At 34.8% G+C, this 19,132-nt stretch overlaps 1 protein-coding gene across 5 annotated transcripts in view; it reads right to left on the bottom strand.

Moving 5' to 3' along the window:
• The window catches only part of SYT1 (synaptotagmin 1), a 316,367-nt gene that overhangs the window by 42,315 nt on the left and 254,920 nt on the right, over positions 1 to 19,132 (bottom strand). For all 5 annotated transcript variants that reach the window (XM_087934497.1, XM_087934500.1, XM_087934501.1 and 2 more), the window contains one exon: positions 15,589 to 15,706. In XM_087934497.1, the coding sequence (XP_087790623.1) occupies positions 15,589 to 15,706 (118 nt within the window). The remainder of the gene's footprint in view (positions 1 to 15,588; positions 15,707 to 19,132) is intronic.

Here is a 19,132-nt window from a genome sequence, read left to right as displayed (position 1 = left end):
TTTATCAGTTATAGCCACCCTGGAATTATGGAAGGTGCACTCCAAAATGTATCAAGGGGCAGGCACCACTTCTATTCCTCTTAGACTAGGAAAAATTATTTGAGAAATCATGATCTAAGGGATTACTCCCATTCAGTAATGCTGTTGAGTCTCAACCCAATAAAATTAAAAAAAATGTATGAGAAACATAGTTACACAGAAATACCATTTACCAATTGAACTTTTGTGAAACCACGGTTTTTGTAAAAGTTTTTTTTTTAGTTACTCGTAAAGTAACTGAACAACAATACAGTGCCTTCATCAGATCAGAGATTTCAGGTCAGTCTTGATATTGCATTGAATATTACCAAGATCTAAAAAAATGTTTCTCTTAAACTACTCAGCAGGGGCAGTCAGTGTGATTTTTCTAGATCAAATAATAAAAAGTCAAGTTCCTGATATTAGACACATTAACAGTTTCTGTTCAGACTGTGCATGATTTGGGGCTTTGCCTAGGAGGGATTATATGCTTTTGGCAAACTGCATTAAATATAGCAGCATAGATCATTTGGAAGCTTTGTCATAAACATTTTTATTTGAAAAGCATAAGAGATACAGCGCTCTGTAAACTACAAGGAGGCTCAGCAGAATGAAAGGAAGTCCTGCAGAAAATCTTGACTAGCACATTCATCACATCACAGACAAAAGATGTCGTAGGAAACATAAACAGGATAAATACTTTTCTCTTTGAAAGGGAAAAACATTAGAAAGGTAACACATTGAAGTAAAACTGTTTATCAGCATTCAACAATGACCAGTCAGGAGAGAAGTAATCGTATCAAACTGGCAGATTTTGGATATTTATTTTTGTTCAGGGATATGCATCCTACTACCACCCAGATGTCTTGGCTTCAATTATTATCAACCTCAGCCAATGATAAAAATTGCAATGCAAAAACAGCTGCAGGGTATCAGGTTGCTGACTCATTGCCAGCCCATAAAAGTAGACCTCCTTTCTTGAATTTAGAATTGGATTTGAGAAGGGAAGGCAGTTAAATGTTTTTGCTAAGAAAACCAATGTTCCCAAACACTGATTTTAATTAAATACAGAGATAAAGACGTCTTTCTTTGATTTAAATGGTTTTCTGATAATGATAGCCTTATTCCAGTGTTAATGGTCCCATAAACAACAATGTCAAATCAAGGATGCCCAAGTAGCTTTACCCTGAAACACACAATCATTCTCCTGACATGCTTCTCCTAAAGTGCTTTTGTGAACAATTTAATACATCACAGAATGTGGACCATTAACAACTATTCTCACTGTGGATAAATATCAGATTGTGAACCCAAGTGATACGGTTACACTGTTGCCTAGAAGACCATAAAACTGTAATTAAATTTATACTACGTAAACTTGTTAGGGCAGGGAAAAGGAATAAGGGATGGTATAGAGCTGGGTTGGTGCAAAAGTTATGTGAGTTTAAAATTCAGCCTTATGCATAGACAACATCTATTTTGCCCAAATCAGAACCACTGTGTAACAATTTAAAGTAGCATATTTAAATTCACTGACAATGAGAACAATTAATCAGTAGAATGGCTTGCCTTCATAGGTAATGGATGCTACACCCGAGAAGTTTTTAAGAAGAGATTGGACAGCTATTTGTCATGAACAATATAAGGTCTCAGGTAGAAGACTTCCAAGATCCCTTTCAACTCTGCTATTCTATTAAATTGTGCTGGGATGGTCTCTAAGTTCATAGACATACAATGTATCTCTGCTCTGAGCATATCTTCACTGAAATTCCTTGGAAACCTTTATGTATTTATTTGTGAATGCTCTGACCTTGGCATTCCATTTATTAATATAAACACCATGTATTGTGAGATTTCTTGATTTTTTTATATAAAAAAGGATAATGAACTAACACATCAATCTTATTTAAAAAATGCAGTGACATATTCTTCATTGTACCAAAGAGCAGATAACAAAGAATACACTAGGTCATAGTGACTAGGATAAGAAAAGAAATGTTTAGCTGTGAGGCAAGAATTGTTACTGAAGTCTCCTACATAATGTGTTGGAGAGAGCTGCCATATTTCTTTAATGACAAAAATATTATGGGAGTAATTCTGCATTATTCAAATCCCACACGTTCACTATCAGTATAAATAATAGCATGAAGATATCTACAGGTGGAATCATTCATTAGGCCCAAGTTTTTAATCTATTTTAAGATTTTCCTTGAAAGTAGTATACCTTTCTAGGTATGAGCTTGGAATACCTGCTTTGCAAATAAAAACCATGTATCTTACAGAAAATCACATGTACTTTTTAATCAATTCTTTCCGTTATTGGTGATACATTTCAGTGTTTTAACTATTTTTGTCCTATAATTCCTTATTTCCAAAACAAGAAACAATGACTTTTCCAGTAAACTTTTCAAATAACTCAGCAGGTTTCTACAATATTAAAAATGAATTAAACCTGTTGATGAGTTTACATTCTACTCTGACAAATTGCTTCAAGAAGTGTACCAACACTGACTCCTGTAATTGGAACCTGCATGATTTATGAATTTAGTGCCTGACTGCTCCTAAAGTGAAGGCAATTTATTATTATTTATCTTCTAGTGGGGAAAAGTGGTAGCATCTTTATCTAAACTTATTCTTGTAATATAGCTAATTATCCTTTCCCTTTTATAGACAGAAGGAACCACAGTTGAGAGAAATTTCAGTGTGGCACAGAATGACAAGTTATAAGCTATACACTCACTTTAAGGCTATGCTTTATAGCATATAATTAAAGCATATTTGGCAAGGTCGCCTGATGTTAGCAAGTTACAACTTAAACCATATATTTTACATAATAATATGGCTGAAGGGCTGATACAGAAACAATTGGTATGGTGTCTGTATGCTGTTTGTGCCAGAAATGAATGAATAATAAATATATTTGTAATTGATACTTCATTTAGAAATAAGCTTTTGGGCAAAATACTAATTTTGCAAGACAAACACAAGTAATGTTATTGATGCCAGTTAGATGGTTTTTCATAAACATTTATACTGAAAACTATTGACAACATACTTCTTCTGTTACAGTTCACTTATAACATTAACCCATTATGACTAACAAATCTATATATACACCATGTGTTAGAAACAGCAGTGATAACTTTGTTTTGGGACACATTACATGGCTTCTTTTGTTCTTTCCTTATTTAATTCCTATTGTTAGAAAAGTTTGATTGTATGTGTTTGAATGAATTTTCCTCAAATTCATATGTAAGAAAATGAGATTTCCAGGTTGCAAAGTCAACAATGCATATGTCTCTTGTGGGCATGCTACACTTCAATTAAAAAGAACTTTATACATGCATACTTAGATATACATGTTTTGCATTTTAACAGAGATGGAACTAGTACAAGTATTACTTTTAAGAGGTTTTCTTATTACATTATATTGTAGATTTTAATGGCTAATAGGCTCTATAAGGCAAGTCAGATAACATAGGGTTGTTTAAATTTCCTCTTCTGAAAGTACAACTTTCTATGCTTGTGAAGAATCTCATTTTGGAAATCCCTCTTTGCTCCATGGAAACTGCTGACAAACTGACACAGATGGACATTTTTGATCACACCTTTTGGGAATCCTGGTAGCCAGAGGTGGTATTCAGCAGGTTCTGACCAGTTCTGGAGAACTGGTAGCAAAAATTTTGAGTAGTTCAGAGAACTGGCAAATACCACCTCTCACTGGAGATTTTACAGTATCTTTTCCCTGCTATACACAGAAGCCATGCCCACAGAACGGGTAGTAATTGTTTTAAAATCCCACCACTGCTGGTAGCATAGTGGTTAGAGAATGTAGTATTGCAAGCTAATTCTACCCATAGTTTGGCGTATGATCCTGATGGGACTGGAAATTGACTCAACCTTCTAGCTTTCTAAGTTTGATAAAATGAGGACTTAGATTGTTGGAGACAACATTCATTGTAAACTGCCCTGATAGTGCTGTAAAGCACTGTGGGTGGTATACAAGTCTATGTGTTATTGTTATTGTTAACTTTTGAGATATTTCACAGTTACTACTGCTTAACTTTTCCCATAATGTTTATTCAAATTGTTACTTTCTTAAGTTTTTTTATATTTTCATCTAGCTATCAAAATAGAATGCCTCCTTTGCATAATTCATTTTCAATATCTCTATAAAAATCTAAACTCTTTTTGTAACCCTTTTTGAATATGAATAGTGAATTTAAAATAGAGTTCTAATTGCAGAAAAGTGTAGTTTCATTTTACATGCATAATTTGAGCCTGGGAAAGCTTCATTTTCATGCCGTAAAAAAGGGATGCAAAAAAATTGATAAGATTTTCAGCATATAAAAAGGATAAAATTTGTTAGAACTGACCTGAAGATAAATCCAATATGCTGCAAAATTTGTTAATTTTAAAATGATCACTAATTAATTTCTGCATCACGGAAACAGCAAAAAGGCACACATGACTCAGTATCTGACATAATTATATTACAGTGAGAAGCAAAGCTAAGTAAATAGACTCAATTTTGGATGGATATAGACATTAGTTAGGCAAATGTTTTCCCCCCTTTGTTTGATTTCTCCACCTAAGACAGAAGTGGGAAACTATGGCCCCTTTATGACTTGTGTCATGCCCCTGTTGGAATTTGGAGGCGGAGGCTGACAGGGAATGGGAGTGTGGCTCTGTTGGCTATGGAAGAAACTGGGGAAGGGCAGAGGCCGGCTGGGCAGAGCAGGGTAGGGGTAGAGCAAGGGAGAGGGAATTCAGAGAAAGACCCAGGCCTATCCCTTCTTCATCCTATGGCACACAGGGAAGAATGGAGAAGAGAACGTGAGTTGCATGGCTTACAGGGGAGGAAAGGGCTCTGATTCCCTTCATTAGCTGCAGCTGGGAACGCAGTGTTTAAAAAGGGAGGCTGCGCACAGCAAAGTTGTTGGGAGAAAATCGTGAATTATCTGATATTTGGGTTCCTGGTGTCTTCCCAACTGTGTGTTTTGCTGGGCTTTCAAATCTGTAATTCCTGACTTCCGGTTTGTTCTTTGTTGGAGTCAGAGCAGAATCCGTGATCGTGTGCGGTTTTGCCTGAGCTCACTTGCTGGAGGGTCCCAATCAGGACCAGAACCACCCTGTACGGGTGGTGAAGAAGGGGGGAATCACCTGGAGGGTTGAGGGGGGCCGCAACTCTCCTCCCTAACAGGGAAAACCCCTCCCAAAGGCAAGCTGCAGCGGTGGTCCTAAAATGGCCACCACGAAGACGAAGAACACTCCGGGAAAATAAGTGTTGTGCTGGAGCAGAGAAGTCACGAGTAGAGTGTGAACCAGGCAAAAGATATCGTTTTTGAGGTACCTTGGAATAAAGGGCTATCTTGGAGGAAAGTGTGTGGAAGTGGCGACCAGAGAAAGTGAGAAGGAAATTGGATTTTATAAAATTTGGACTGAATTACTGTATTGGATTAACTTGGAGGAGAAAATTTAAAGGAAAATACTTTAACACAACAAAGGTTTAGAAATTAAACTGGGTAACTATTGAACTACTCTTGCTAAAACTGAGTGTGTTGAAAAGAAAAGAAATAACAGCTAATGACTGAAATTAGCGAACTTAATAAAAGTATTACATTTAATAAAGAACATTAAAGGCAAAAAGACTCAAGAGCGCCACCTGATGGTACAGGAAATTTTTAGTACATTTTAAAAAGTGTCTGGTCTTCTCAAGAGTTTGGATTTTGGAACTTAAAAGAAAGTAAAAGAAACTTTATTATTGTTATAGAACCATCCGGTTACTTGGGAAATAGTTGGGGCCAATTAGAAGACCTGGAACAAAGGGTCAAGAGTATGGATTGTTGAAAGTAAATTGGCTGAAATAATATACTGGACTCTGGGATTGTATATATCTATTAAAGAGGACTTTAGCTATTAAAGAAGAGGAAAGAAAAAGAGAAAAAAGGAGAAGATATAATGGAGGAACTTTTTGTTGATATAAGACTGGATTTACAAGATACAAGGTTGGATTTACAGGATATAAGGAACATGATAAAAATTAAACTTGAAATGTGTAATTACATATTACAGAAATTAGAAATGGTGATTTAGCATACACAAGAACAAAGTAAACCAGAGGGGGAGGAGTTCTACAAAGAAGGAGCCAACTTTGAAGTACAAATGGAATAACAATTACTTAAACAGGGGGAAAAAGGAATTAGAATTAAAAATTGGGGGTCTGATGGGATGGTAAAAGGAGAATGGTTCAGAAAATGGATAAAGGGAGAGGGAAAAAGCAGAAAAAGGAAGTGCAAAAGAAAAATTGAAAGAGGGAGAGAGAAAAGTTCAATAACTGGAATGAGAAATGGAGGGGAATAAGAATGGGGGAAAGGGGAATTAAGAGAAAGGACCAGAAAATAAAGAGGAGCAGGAAACAAACAAGGATGAAAAGAAATTACATTGTAGAAAGATTGAGAGATAATGGGTGAAAAAAAAGAGGATAAGGAAGGAGATTCCGCAAGGTAATACGTTGTGATGAATAAGAATATATTGAGAATACTAGTTTGTAATGTATAAATGATTTATAAGGTGTTTGAGAAAATGTAATATGGAATCTGAGAAAAATATATATATTTGTGTTATAATCTAGGTAGGGAGATTGATATTAAGGTAGAGTGAAGGTGGTTAGCTTGAATTATCAACCAGAGGGGACAATTATATTTATAGATAAGGAATGATAAAATGACAAATGTGACAGAAAAAAGTAATATGAGAAATGAATATAGAAATGAGATGAGAATTTTAGATAACATGGTAAAATAAGATATGAGAATATACTAATATAACATGAATTGGAACTGGATAAGCTTAATATTTACTAATAATAAGGATGATGCAATACGAAATTAAACAAATAAAATGAATAGGTAATTATGGTCACGTTTGTATTGAGATGTGAAACCTGGAACCACACTGCTTGCCAAATGAGAATTTTTTATTTAAAAGAATAAAAATAAAAGCAGAGAGAAAATTGAATAATGGAATTACTAGGTATGTTTAATTGATATTGTGGTAGGCATTTGGAGAGAGTATTGAAAGATTGAAAATGAGCAATGAAGGATTATGAATTAATGTCAATATATGCATTGAGAGATATGATTGGTATTATTAATTTACATATATTAAAATGTATGAAATATTGATGCCACACTGTTAATATATCATTGTGTATGTGTAGACTGAAATTAAAAAAAATTATAAAAAAAAAGTCTGCAATTCCTTCTCCTGCCCTGTCAAGTTAATTACTGCAGCATAGCTTGTGCAGATTTTTATTTACAGTTTGTATGTACTTTGTTTTCGGACTGAATTTCCTCCACTTAAAGACTGTTCTTGGGAGAGTTTTTTCTCTAGCTGAAGATAACCTGGATATTGGGAGCAAAGTTGGAGGTATTAAAGGGACACTTCTTGCTTATTTGACCGTGTTGCCTTTGTGTCACACCCCTGGTCATCACATGTGGACTTCAATTCACAGAATTCTGTAAGTTGAAGTGCACAAACCATAAAAGAACCATAGTTTCCCATCTCTGACCTAAGAAATGAGAATGAAAATCCTATATGAAGAATTTTTTTTATATGATTGTATATGCAACTATATATGAGAAAAATGCAATGGGAAGTAAAAAGCAAAAGTATTGGAAAACAGAACGTGTGGGGACAGCCTTGGAAAATCATATCTATTCTGTGACCAATTATTGTCCTTTTCCGATACAAGTTTGTTCTTACTTAAATGATTATGGGCATGCAATATGAAAAAATATTACAATCTTACAAATCTTACAATCTTTTTAAAATTCATAAGATACTGGATTGGAATGTCCCTGTATGAATATTACTGATAAATAGTTTTATTTAATTTCTTTATGGAAATATATATATGGAACTGAGTCCATATCCTATCAGTAATAAGCTTGTGCTATTAATGGATGAGTTACTTTAGAGTAGAGATTTCCAACTTTTTGGGATTGACTGGCATATTTGAGAACATTGTTAAGTACTTCTACAAAATAACTATTTAGCAGGTTTCTGACAAATGGCTAACATGCATCAGAGTGTAGGCTAGTATGAAAAATTAGAAAACACAGAACAAGCTGATGGCAAGCTGCTTTTGTAACTGTTTACATGAAAATAATATGGATGTAATAGATTTCTCTGAGTCTGGAATATGAATTAACAGTTGCATGTACTGCAGAACAAGAGCATATAGATAGCCAGTTCTCCCTTAAATCAAGACATTTTATGAGAATCTTATCTTTTGGGTTGCTGTTAGGAAATTTGATAGGAGACAATCCAAGTTGTCCCTAGGGGTGAGCTTTATTTGAGGGAGGCTTGGCTTATTGGCCATCATACCCAGATACCACTCCTGAAGGACTACTATTTGATTCGATTCCCCACCTCCTAATCAGGTCAAGAACTAAATGGGGATTATCTGCAAAGGTGATGGCATAGATGCAGGATGGCTAAGATTATCAGCTAAAAATTAAAGCCAGAAGATGAACTCCAACAAATACCATGAAAACGTGACTGAGCTGCAAAAAATTAACCAGTTGACAAAATATATAACATATACTGTAGTTAATAAGAATTGTGAGAAAAGTGCTTAAAGAATCAATGTTAAAAATGCCTTGTCACCACTGATACATGTAACATTTTCATATGGTCATTTATACAATATGGATGAAATTGTTCAGATAATTATTATTATAAATAGGAATAAGAGAGAAATGAAGAAAGTTCATATGATCAATAGTAGTTATCTCTATGTGAAGTTGTCCAAGTAGAGAGCTGAGAAAACACAGCAATTATAGAGAAAACAGGAGCAGCCTACTAGTGTCTGGAACCTACCCAGTGTGTTGAAATCATGAAATGCAGTTTTCTGGCTGCACTGAAGTAATGGTTGTTCCTTCTACCACTTATTAAGTGGCACATGGGATATATTTGTATGCCTATGTTTTACCTGTCAGTTTGAGATAGATGATTAGCATATTATTTCAAATTATAAGATACACAGGCCTATAAAATCTTATTGTATTATTAAATTTGAATCTGTAGGGTCAAATTAAATGTTACTTGATGTATCTAACAGGTATAGGTACTACTATAGATCAAGCTCTTGTAAATTTGTTAGACTTTAACACACTATGCTAATGAAAAAAATGGATCAACTATCAGTTATACAGAAACACAGATCTGATCTGGACTATGCTGAGAAGTAAAACAAAGATTTGAGTTCTCCATCCAAAGGATTAGATTTCTTATATTTACTCTTGAATAAATTTAAATTAAAATACAATTTAAAAAAAAAAATCTGTACTCACTTTCATTTGGAAGAAAAGTTTGAAGATTCCTATTCTCCATCTGAATTTGCCTGTTGCAGCAAATCACTTTATCTTTCATTCAGAGACAAAGCATATTAGCTTTGGATTATATTAGCTAATGGAGTCCAGGTGTTCAATTTAATTAAAGATTAAACAAGTAATTTATATCCAATGGGGCATTTTTTGCTTGTAGAGATAATTTTCATCAACAGTAGTAAATAGTTTCTGTAAGTAGCAGGGCATGATTTGCTTTGAGCTTTCATTTAATGTACTTTAATTAAATGTAAGACATGAATGTATTTACTGCTAAAATGGAACTCTCTGGACCTATTTCAAAATGGATCTATTCAGGGCTACTAGTAATAATAATTCAGAAGCCACTAGATGGCAATAAAGACATGCAGAAAATAATTTTCTTTCTTTTTTTTTACCATCTGGGACTTAATTGTCTGTAGTTGGAACTTTAGTCCATCTTCAACTGGAAAAATGTGAACATATTTTCAAAATACGTGAAGAAAATATAGATTATTAGCCTTCAGGATCTCAGGTTCTTTTACAAAGCTGGACAGGTAGGCTTTGGAAATATTTGCTTCTACTGTTGACTTAACTTAGAATTGCTAATTTTGTTATAGTTTGAGAAGAATGGAAGGAGTTTGTTTTAAGGTTAATTGTGTCATTAGATATTCAAAAAGAGCTAAATTATATATACAAGGTTAATTTTATAAATTAATCCAGACAGATCTCCAAGAAAATATATCATGGATACTTAGTATTACTAAATTATGGAACATTACAACTGTCTGAATCAAGGAAGCACAGTATCTTTTGTTCCATGCTGATTAATATAATAAAAATTGATCTGCCTTAAATTCTTCTGCTTGTAGATGTAAGCCCATATATAGATGATTGTGCTATATGGGTTAGAAATAAGAAAATAGACATTGCTTGAGCAAATTAAATGAAGTTTTAATTAATGGCTCAGTTTTCATGGAATAGATTGGGAACACATTTTAAAATAAATTCATATGTAGACTTTTCAAAATTTAATAACTCTACAAGAAGTAGGAAGAATTATGGGTGTGTTGTTTGCTGCCAAAAATATCAGTGTAGTACTAGGCTGCATCAACAGAGGAATAGTATCAAGACTATGTGAAGTTTTATTATCACTATATATTGCACTTGGAATATTGCATCCAATTTTGGTCATCATGATATAAAAAAGATATTGAAACTCTAAAAAAAATACAGAGAAGAGCAACAAAGATGATTAGCGTACTAGAGGCTAAAACATATGATGAATATTTGCAAGAGCTGGGTACGTCTATTCTAATGAAGAGGAGGGCTACTGGTGACATGACATATCCAACTTAGAACTAAGAAGAAATTTCTTGACAGTGAGAAAAATTAATTGGTGGAATGAGTTGCCTTCAGAAGTACTGGATACACCAACTGAAGATCTGAAGAAGAGATTGGACAGTCCAGAATGATATAAGGGTTTCCTGCTTGAGCAAGGGGTTGGACTTGAAGACCCAGGGTGGGATGCTACTGGTTCTGCCTGGTTCTATAGAGCCGGTAGCTCTGAAGAGTAGCAGACACCAAACTGGTTCTGTGTTTGCTGCTGTTTGGCCCACCTGCCCGCCCGGTCTGTTACTGACCTTTATTTCTGTTAGGAATGATAGTCACCTAACAGTTGGGTTGGAAATATATAAACCAGGACAGTAATTTAATACTGTATCTTTAAGAGAATGCTGTAATTGTGATTGGCTGAGGTTCCTCCAATGGCCATAAGATGTAGCCAGAAACCTGGTTTCTTTCTCCTTGTATTTCCTGTTTTGCCATATTGCCTGATCGTCGTTCTGCTTGGATTGCTGTGAGTCTTGCAACTGTTAGCAAACTCCGTTTACTGAATTCTGTTTATGATACTGGACTTTGTTTTTGGATTATCCCTGGACTGATTGTATTGAATACCACCTGCTTTAACTGTGTATGATTTGGACTGTTTATTGGACTTTGTTTACTTGTTTACTGGAAGTAAAACCTACATTTTACTATTCAGTGTATCTGTGTGTTGGTTGTGTGTTATTCAACACCACTCTCACTACGTTTCCCTGAGTGCACTCATTTTCCTAACAGGGAATACCTCAACAATTTCCTGCTTTTTCAACCTCAGCTGCTTTGCGTGGCACAGCAGAGGTTGAAAAAGGTTGCAAAACGTAGTCACCAAACCGGTAGTAACACCAGTTGTATCCCACCCCTGAGAAGACCTCCAAGCTGACTTCCAACTCTGTTGTTCTGAACTCATTCTCAAGTGTTTTAAAATTGGGAATTTCCAGATAATTATAGGAAGACACTTTTCTTCCTTTTGTAAGAATCCATCTGATGCTGTGTATAATTTGTACAGATGAAAGGAAGACATATTTTGCAAGGCATTCAATACTATCGACTAGCCTGGGCCCCTGACAGTATTCATAGCTAACTTGAATGTGGGATGTTATAAATGTCCTTGGCAGCTATTTTATGTTACTGATGTTGTTCTACATTTTGCTTGTTGTACCTATTGTTTACTTTTTAATTGTCAGCTACCCAGAGTCATTATATGAAATGAATAGCTATATAAATTAATAATAAATCAATATTTGGCCTTTAGAATCTAAAACCATTAGAGTATATATCAGCACTGGAGTCAATAATGTTCAAACTATATTGACAATTCAAGGAACATAGTTGAAAGTGAGGGCAGCTATTTATTCCTACTTTTAGAATTTGTAGGACTTCTACTTTCTGAGTGGCTTTCAGTTATGTTGTAAGTCAGTAACAATGTTTTTAGCTATGGAAGGTATTTTGTATGGTCATTTGAAAGAACAGTAATTACTTGATTCTTTGTATATACTAGAGAAGTAGGATATTAAAAAACAATCTAATGAATATTATTTGGTTTCGAAGCAGATAACTGCAACGATTGTTTTACATTAATTTTTGTTGGGTCCCAAAACAGATAAGTATTATGGGGAATGAATGAAGAGATTATACAGCTAGGGAGGATTTGTTTACTTCTGATGAGGATGTTTCTGTACTTTTAACTCCTTTGGAAATCAAATACAGACTTAAATGGGGGTTTAGAAATAAATAACAGTGTGAAAATAGACATGCTTTATTTCTGCCCTGATTTGGATGGGTTTTTTTTTTTTGGGGGGGGAGTTTTGATTGTCAGGATCAGGTGAAACACATTAATCTTTTTTAATGTTAAGGTTGAGTGGAGCAGAAAAAAACCTCATTCATATTCTTTGATACTCCTGGTGTTATAATAATGACAAAAATAATGACTTCCCAACTTGTATATTTGAATTTCTTTTTACCTACTGATATACTAGCTACTTTGCCATTCTTGGGGATAACTTGATGGCATTCCAGGATTTATGGTTTTTTTGGGGATTAACGGAATGTAAAGATTGTTTTGATAAGCAAAAATAACAGGTGATGAAGTTTGCTTTGCTATTTCTCTCAGGAAGAAGATGAGCTTAAATATACCAACCTTTTCCCACACCTGCATATCAAACTGTGTTAGATAAGGAGATTTTCCAAGGGAGCATACTCAAACAAACAACCCTTTGTGAAATGAGGAATCAGAATAAAAGTTTCTGGCCAAATGTAGGGGTAATCCCAATTCCTCTGACTTGTAATACATAAACACATTCAGGAATAACATCTGAATTTAAATCTTCTGAATACAACGCCAAGCTTCACTATCAGGATTTTACATGCCACTCTGCTTAATATTAGCTTGTGCAAAACCAACAATGTCTTGGAACTGTTTGTTTACCTACTTTGTTGACATTGCCCAGGAAGTCAGCAATTCTGTTTAAATGAAAAGAATTGGATATGGGAGGAAGAATGTGTCATCTCTATCTTTGTAAGGCAGAATCTGACCCCCTGCTGTGTTTCCAATATGCTCCCCACTTTTTTCTACATATTTCTTCCCCTTTTCTTCACGAAACAGCAGCTTCATTTCACATCCATTTTTTTTAATACTCTTTCACATCTTCCCACTCACAGATACCCACAGATGCAACTCTACATTATTTTCTTCTGCTGATAATGGATTTCTCTGGTGACAGCAAGCGCTGCCAAATATGTGGGTAACATCTAGTTTAAGTTCAAACTGAATCCTTCACCTCTGTCATGATGTACACCTTGCTCAGTAGAAAAACTGAAAAAAGCAATTTTGTGTCCATAATAAAATAACTTGCTTATTCCCCCACCCCTCTTCTATATATAAGACCTTGCAGTTTATTCAAAATAACTTGCATGAAGATTTCCAAAAGTGAAGTCTTGGGAGCTAAGAAATGACTTCACTATTAAGGAAAGGAGGCTGACATGAAAAAGATACTCTTCTGGAAAAATGTATGTTGAAAACATGTACACATACACCACAATTCTAATTTTCTTGGGCAATGTGCTTGTTTCTACTCCAGGCTTTTTATTTACATTTCCTATGTTTCCTACTCCTCTGTAATATCTGATAATTCAGGTTATGAGAGGCAAGAGTACTCTGAACTTTTTAATGCTACACTGATCAATTCCAACTCTTGCTTTAGAATAATAAGAAGCTTGTTATAAAAAGAACACAGCTAGAATTACATATTTTTACCACATTTTTAAAAACAGTTTTCTAGAGGTGTGTGTCTCTGTGTGTCTGTATATATATATATATATGCATGTATGTGCATGTATGTATGTATGTATGTGTATGTATTTATATTTTCTAGAACTGAAATATATGATTCACCTAAGCAAGCAAATACATAGTTATCTATTTCAGTAAATTATATAATCATAGAAAATATATACTAATCATTGTTTTCATTATTGTAATAGTGATAAAAACAATGGCATGTTTTGTATACAAATGTCTTGATATTCAAGCTTTATAAATAAGATTTGCTAATTCCCTAGCAAATGAACTGGTGTTCTTTAGTGCTGGTCACAACACACATTGGTTACTTTAGTGGAAATGGCTGGACATTGATCAGACAGCAAAGTAATACACATAAAATTCCAGCAGCCAGTCTTCCATATATACTGAAATGGGATGTGATAATATTGTAATTAATATTTCTGTAAGATAACATTACGTGACATTGTAGAAAAATATGTCACCATCTCTGCCCCTCTAGTGCTACATGGACAATATGTTGAGAAAGAGGAACTATTTTATAACTGTCTACCAGAACTGCTAAAGGCAGTTTGACACCCTTGATCAACTGACATTAAACCAATCCAGTCAAAAATCCCTATGCAACATTGGCATTGTAATAGATCAAGGGTGTCAAACTCGATTTCATTGAGGGCAGCGTCGGGGTTTTGTTTGACCTCGGGGCGGAGTAGGCATGGCCAGGGTGAGCATGGCCAGGATAGGCAGGCCCAGTTTGATGTCACTCATGTTGGGAGTGACTGTGGCCCAAGTGCTCCAGATCTCCGTTTTCAGTTGTGATGGCCTCCTGCTGCCCTCTGCCAGTGAAAAGGGAGCTCAGGTGTGTGTGTGCCCCCTGAACTCCATTTTTGCTGGCAGAGGCACCATGGCCCGGGCCTTTGCTGTTTCTAGGATGGCCCTGCAGGCCAGATATAAGCACCCCATAGGCCGGATCCAGCCCCTAGAGTCTAGACCTTGAATTTGACACCCATGTAACAGATGATCATGGTAAACCTTCTATTCAATTACATGTAACTGTATTGTAAAACTAAACATTTCCCCATATTTCTTGATTATGTTTTCAGTGCTGCAATGTATTACAACATTCAAACAAAGCACTGGGTCTAATTTCTGTTGATAAGCACAGGTGAGAAATTTGGAAAGAATAGATGTGATGTACTGTATATCCAAGCCATTCAAAAGTCACATTGCTGATTTAGTTGTCATATTGCATATACATTTCATTCCTGCATATTAACAATAACTCACATACTCTAAGAACAAGAAACCATTAGGCATTGCTATGCTGTGCTTCAGCTTTTATTTGTAAGACATGTTTTATAATGTGTGGGAATGCAAACTCAATATGTCCAGCTTTAATGAGGTGCAGACTGGTGTTGTGTTTATGTTCTTGTATGTTCTGGAACACCTCTTTGAATTGAATTGGAAGCTTGCATGGCCTCATTACTAAAAAGTATATCAGGTACATTGACTACTATATGTTTCCTGCCATCAACTTACCTGATAAGCCTCCCACGTCCATCTTCTTCAGATTCTTTGCTTCTAAGATGACAACAGTCAGCTTGCCAGCAGTAGGCACGTAGCGGAGAGAGAAACAGATGTCACCTAGCTTCTCTTGCTGCAACGAAGCAAAGGGAATTGTAAGTAGATATATATCAGTATATTGCTTAAAACCAAAGGTTAACACATATATTTTCTAAAACACTTTTGTAAAATAGTGACCTCTATGTTAATCTGTTCAGAAAACAAGGCATCTCAACATACATGAATTCAAAGTATAAATCACTTTGTTATAGTTGAATATGAAGCAATAACTAGAAAAAAAAATCTGCCCCTATTTCTTATCAGTTTCTGTTAAAAATACTGGTAAATTCAACATTCAATTTTTCAGGATTTATAAGTAGAGCCTTTCTCACTTCTGTAACAACAAAAAAAAAACAAAATATGGAAAATACTTGCAAATATACATTTATTTCACTAAAAGCAACTTTTCAACTTTAATCTCTTTGCAGATGAAATTGGTGTATTACATTTTTAAAGTTTATAAACATGGAAGATTTTGTATATAAAAACATCTATTAACCCTGCTCAAACATCATCTTTGAACTGAACTTAGAAATAAAGTTCTGTGCCAAACTCAGTTCCAGGTAACATAACATTATCTTCAACACATTAGACCATTGTTTCTTACCCTTGGCAACTTTAACATGTTGGAATTTCACTTCCAGACTCCCCAGCCAGCCAACTTCACTAGATATAATTCATCATCCTATTGATCTCAGTCTTATTGTTTATAATAGGACTTAGACCTGAGTATAATTTGAATTGTGAGCATACATTTTCATTAAACTTAATATTACAGAAATATTAATTAGTTCTCCCAATAATACTGTACTGATACTATATCTAAAAGCCAGACAATTTGAGAATCAGATATTACATCTAGATCTTCAAATTTATTTTTTTCACCTTTCAATGACTGTAGTTATGTTGTCTCTCACATTTGTTTCAAATATGTTAAATATATTAATTCCATAGCAATTTCTAATAGAAAAATGCAGTCATGACTTCTCAGTATGGCAGTTGATGCCTGACTCATTTCAAATTTGTATTTTTCTGCATCCACAAATGTGTTAATTGTTAGCTCACTGCTTGCTGCTGTAAATTATTAGCGACCCTTTTAGCATGAATATTAGATTACTTGTGATAGTCATCAGCACATCATTAGTTTTGTTGTCAGAAAACAGTGAACTGTACTGAGCCTTGTTATGTTCTGAAATAAACTGAACAGTTTTGAAAGATAAAGTAGCAGTCATAATTTAGCAAACAACACAAGCGTTGTCCAAATAGACACAATGGCCTCTTCCAAATGTCAACATGAGTTCAGGGGTCAACTAAATACAGGAGAATTCTCTACAGTTATGATGAACAATACTGCATTACTAAAGTCGTTCACCACACAAAGGTTAAGCAACCATTACAAAATGACAAAAGCTTTCTATTAAATGCAAAAATGAGTATATCTGAGGCTGGAATGATAAGAAGAGACTTCATGCTGCTCAGTAATGATCATTAGAAAGAGTCTGCTGCTCTGACCTTAGATCTATGCTACTTTAGCTGGGTAAGAATATTACTTTAAAAAAACCCTACAGAATCAGGTTTTGCTTAAACAATTCTAACTAGGCATTTTAGGCCTCTGACCTTTCTTTGACAGATAGATCTCATTAAACATACTCATTATGAAGTGTAGTATAATTACACAATTACCTTGGGGAATATAATAAACCTCCTTGAAGACAATTTCTGTATGCTAGAAGACAACTACATAAAAGGACAGATGGGAGTCTTCAATATCTTAAGGTAAGGGTGTGCCAATAACCACTGAATCACGTATCACATCCTAAGGACAGTTCTCAGTTTCTGTCTAATTTTGCCTAATAGGTTTAAATACAGCCAGGTTGTACAATATCACTGTTCTTAATCATAAATACAAGCTACCAACAAAGCCTACTCAGCTGGACTCTCATTTCCATACTTTTCAGGTATTAACTAAGATTGGAATATCTCACTGGATATACAACTTTGCGCTCTCATAAATGGCTAATGTTTGGGACTTCCTATGGAAAATAGCAGACTGAAGACACTGCCTGAAGTGACAGCCCACACCCAGTTATGTTTTGTGGGCACAGGCAGGTTTTCTGGAGCTGAAGAATTCTTTGGGTGTTAAGGAGATCCAAAAAAATGATCCACAAATCCTCCAGACAGCCAGTGCTTGCAAGAGATAAATTGAGAGAATATAGACAATAGAAAAATATGGAAAACAACCACATGTGTACAGTATTTTGTTTTTTCGTAGGAATCTGTAGTGTAGGGTTTCCTGAAAACACTATTTTTGCCTGAAAACAAAAATTAGAAACTATTTAGCACAGTCACAATTAGGAAACATATTCTTTAGTACCAGCCCTCTTTAAATCAGTACTTTCTGAATTCTTAAGTACTGTATTCTGTGAATATTGAAATGTTCATATGCACTGCTTTGCTACCTTGCAAATGCTCCCTGTCGTTAGAATTCCTCCCTGCATTTCAAATTTTCGTACTGTATTTTATGAGCACAACCAGAAAAAGATGCAAAATCCTACTGCTAATGTTGCTTTATCAAGTACCAATCACAGCTGTAGAACTTTCTAAATAAAAGCTTCTTCATGAGAAGAAAGTTTAAATGTGAACAGTCCACACAGATCATTTGGCTATCTAGTAGAAATCTGTTTCAATGTATCCCATGCACACATCCATAATTTAAAAAAAATGTGCTGGTGTCCCTACCCTGGCGATATACTGAAGGGCCTTAAAGACCTGGGTCTTCATCCTGGCCTTTGGAGCGGATAACTGATGCTCTGTTCTTTCTTTCTGTTCTTTACCTGGTTAGTTTTGTTTCCCATGGTTGTTCTTGTGCTGTATTTGTTTTTTCTGTGATTCTTTGTTTGCAAATGTTTTAACAAGTGTAAGCAGCCCCAAGTCATTGGGAGTTGGATGATAACTAAATTTAATAAATTATTAATAAATATTATGAAATTGAGTGCTTAGAACATGGTATCCTATAATCTTTTAAAATTATGTAGCGGTTAATATGCTGATATCAAGTCATGTACTTGTCGTTTTCAAAGATAATTGAAAATCCCTGCCAGATTAAGGAACAGAGAAGTGTCTCTCTAGGGGTGATTATTTCACAGAGGTATGTTATTGTTATTATGATTAACTTTCATTTTCAGATATAATTTAGTTTAGCCAATGGTTAGGATCACTAGATGGAAACTTCCACCTGGTTTTAGAATGGTCCTACGGAGAGGTTCACTGAGGTTAACTTCTTTCCTTTGAATGTTCAATTGCCAATCAATTCAATTGTTCCTTCTGCTTTAAGCAGCTTGATAATATACATACAATTGCTTCCACTGAACAGAACATAAATGAATTCAAAGCTTTAATAGATCACACCAGAATAATTTTCTTCTTTACAAGAAAAGGTCAGTTAAAACCCACTGAGCCA

Source organism: Pseudonaja textilis, chromosome 5 (assembly GCF_049901715.1).
Source record: "Pseudonaja textilis isolate UNSWEBS1 chromosome 5, rPseTex1.2, whole genome shotgun sequence".
NCBI lineage: Eukaryota > Metazoa > Chordata > Lepidosauria > Squamata > Elapidae > Pseudonaja > Pseudonaja textilis.
Note: the sequence above shows the minus strand (reverse complement) of the source record. Positions and strands in the feature narration are given on the sequence as shown.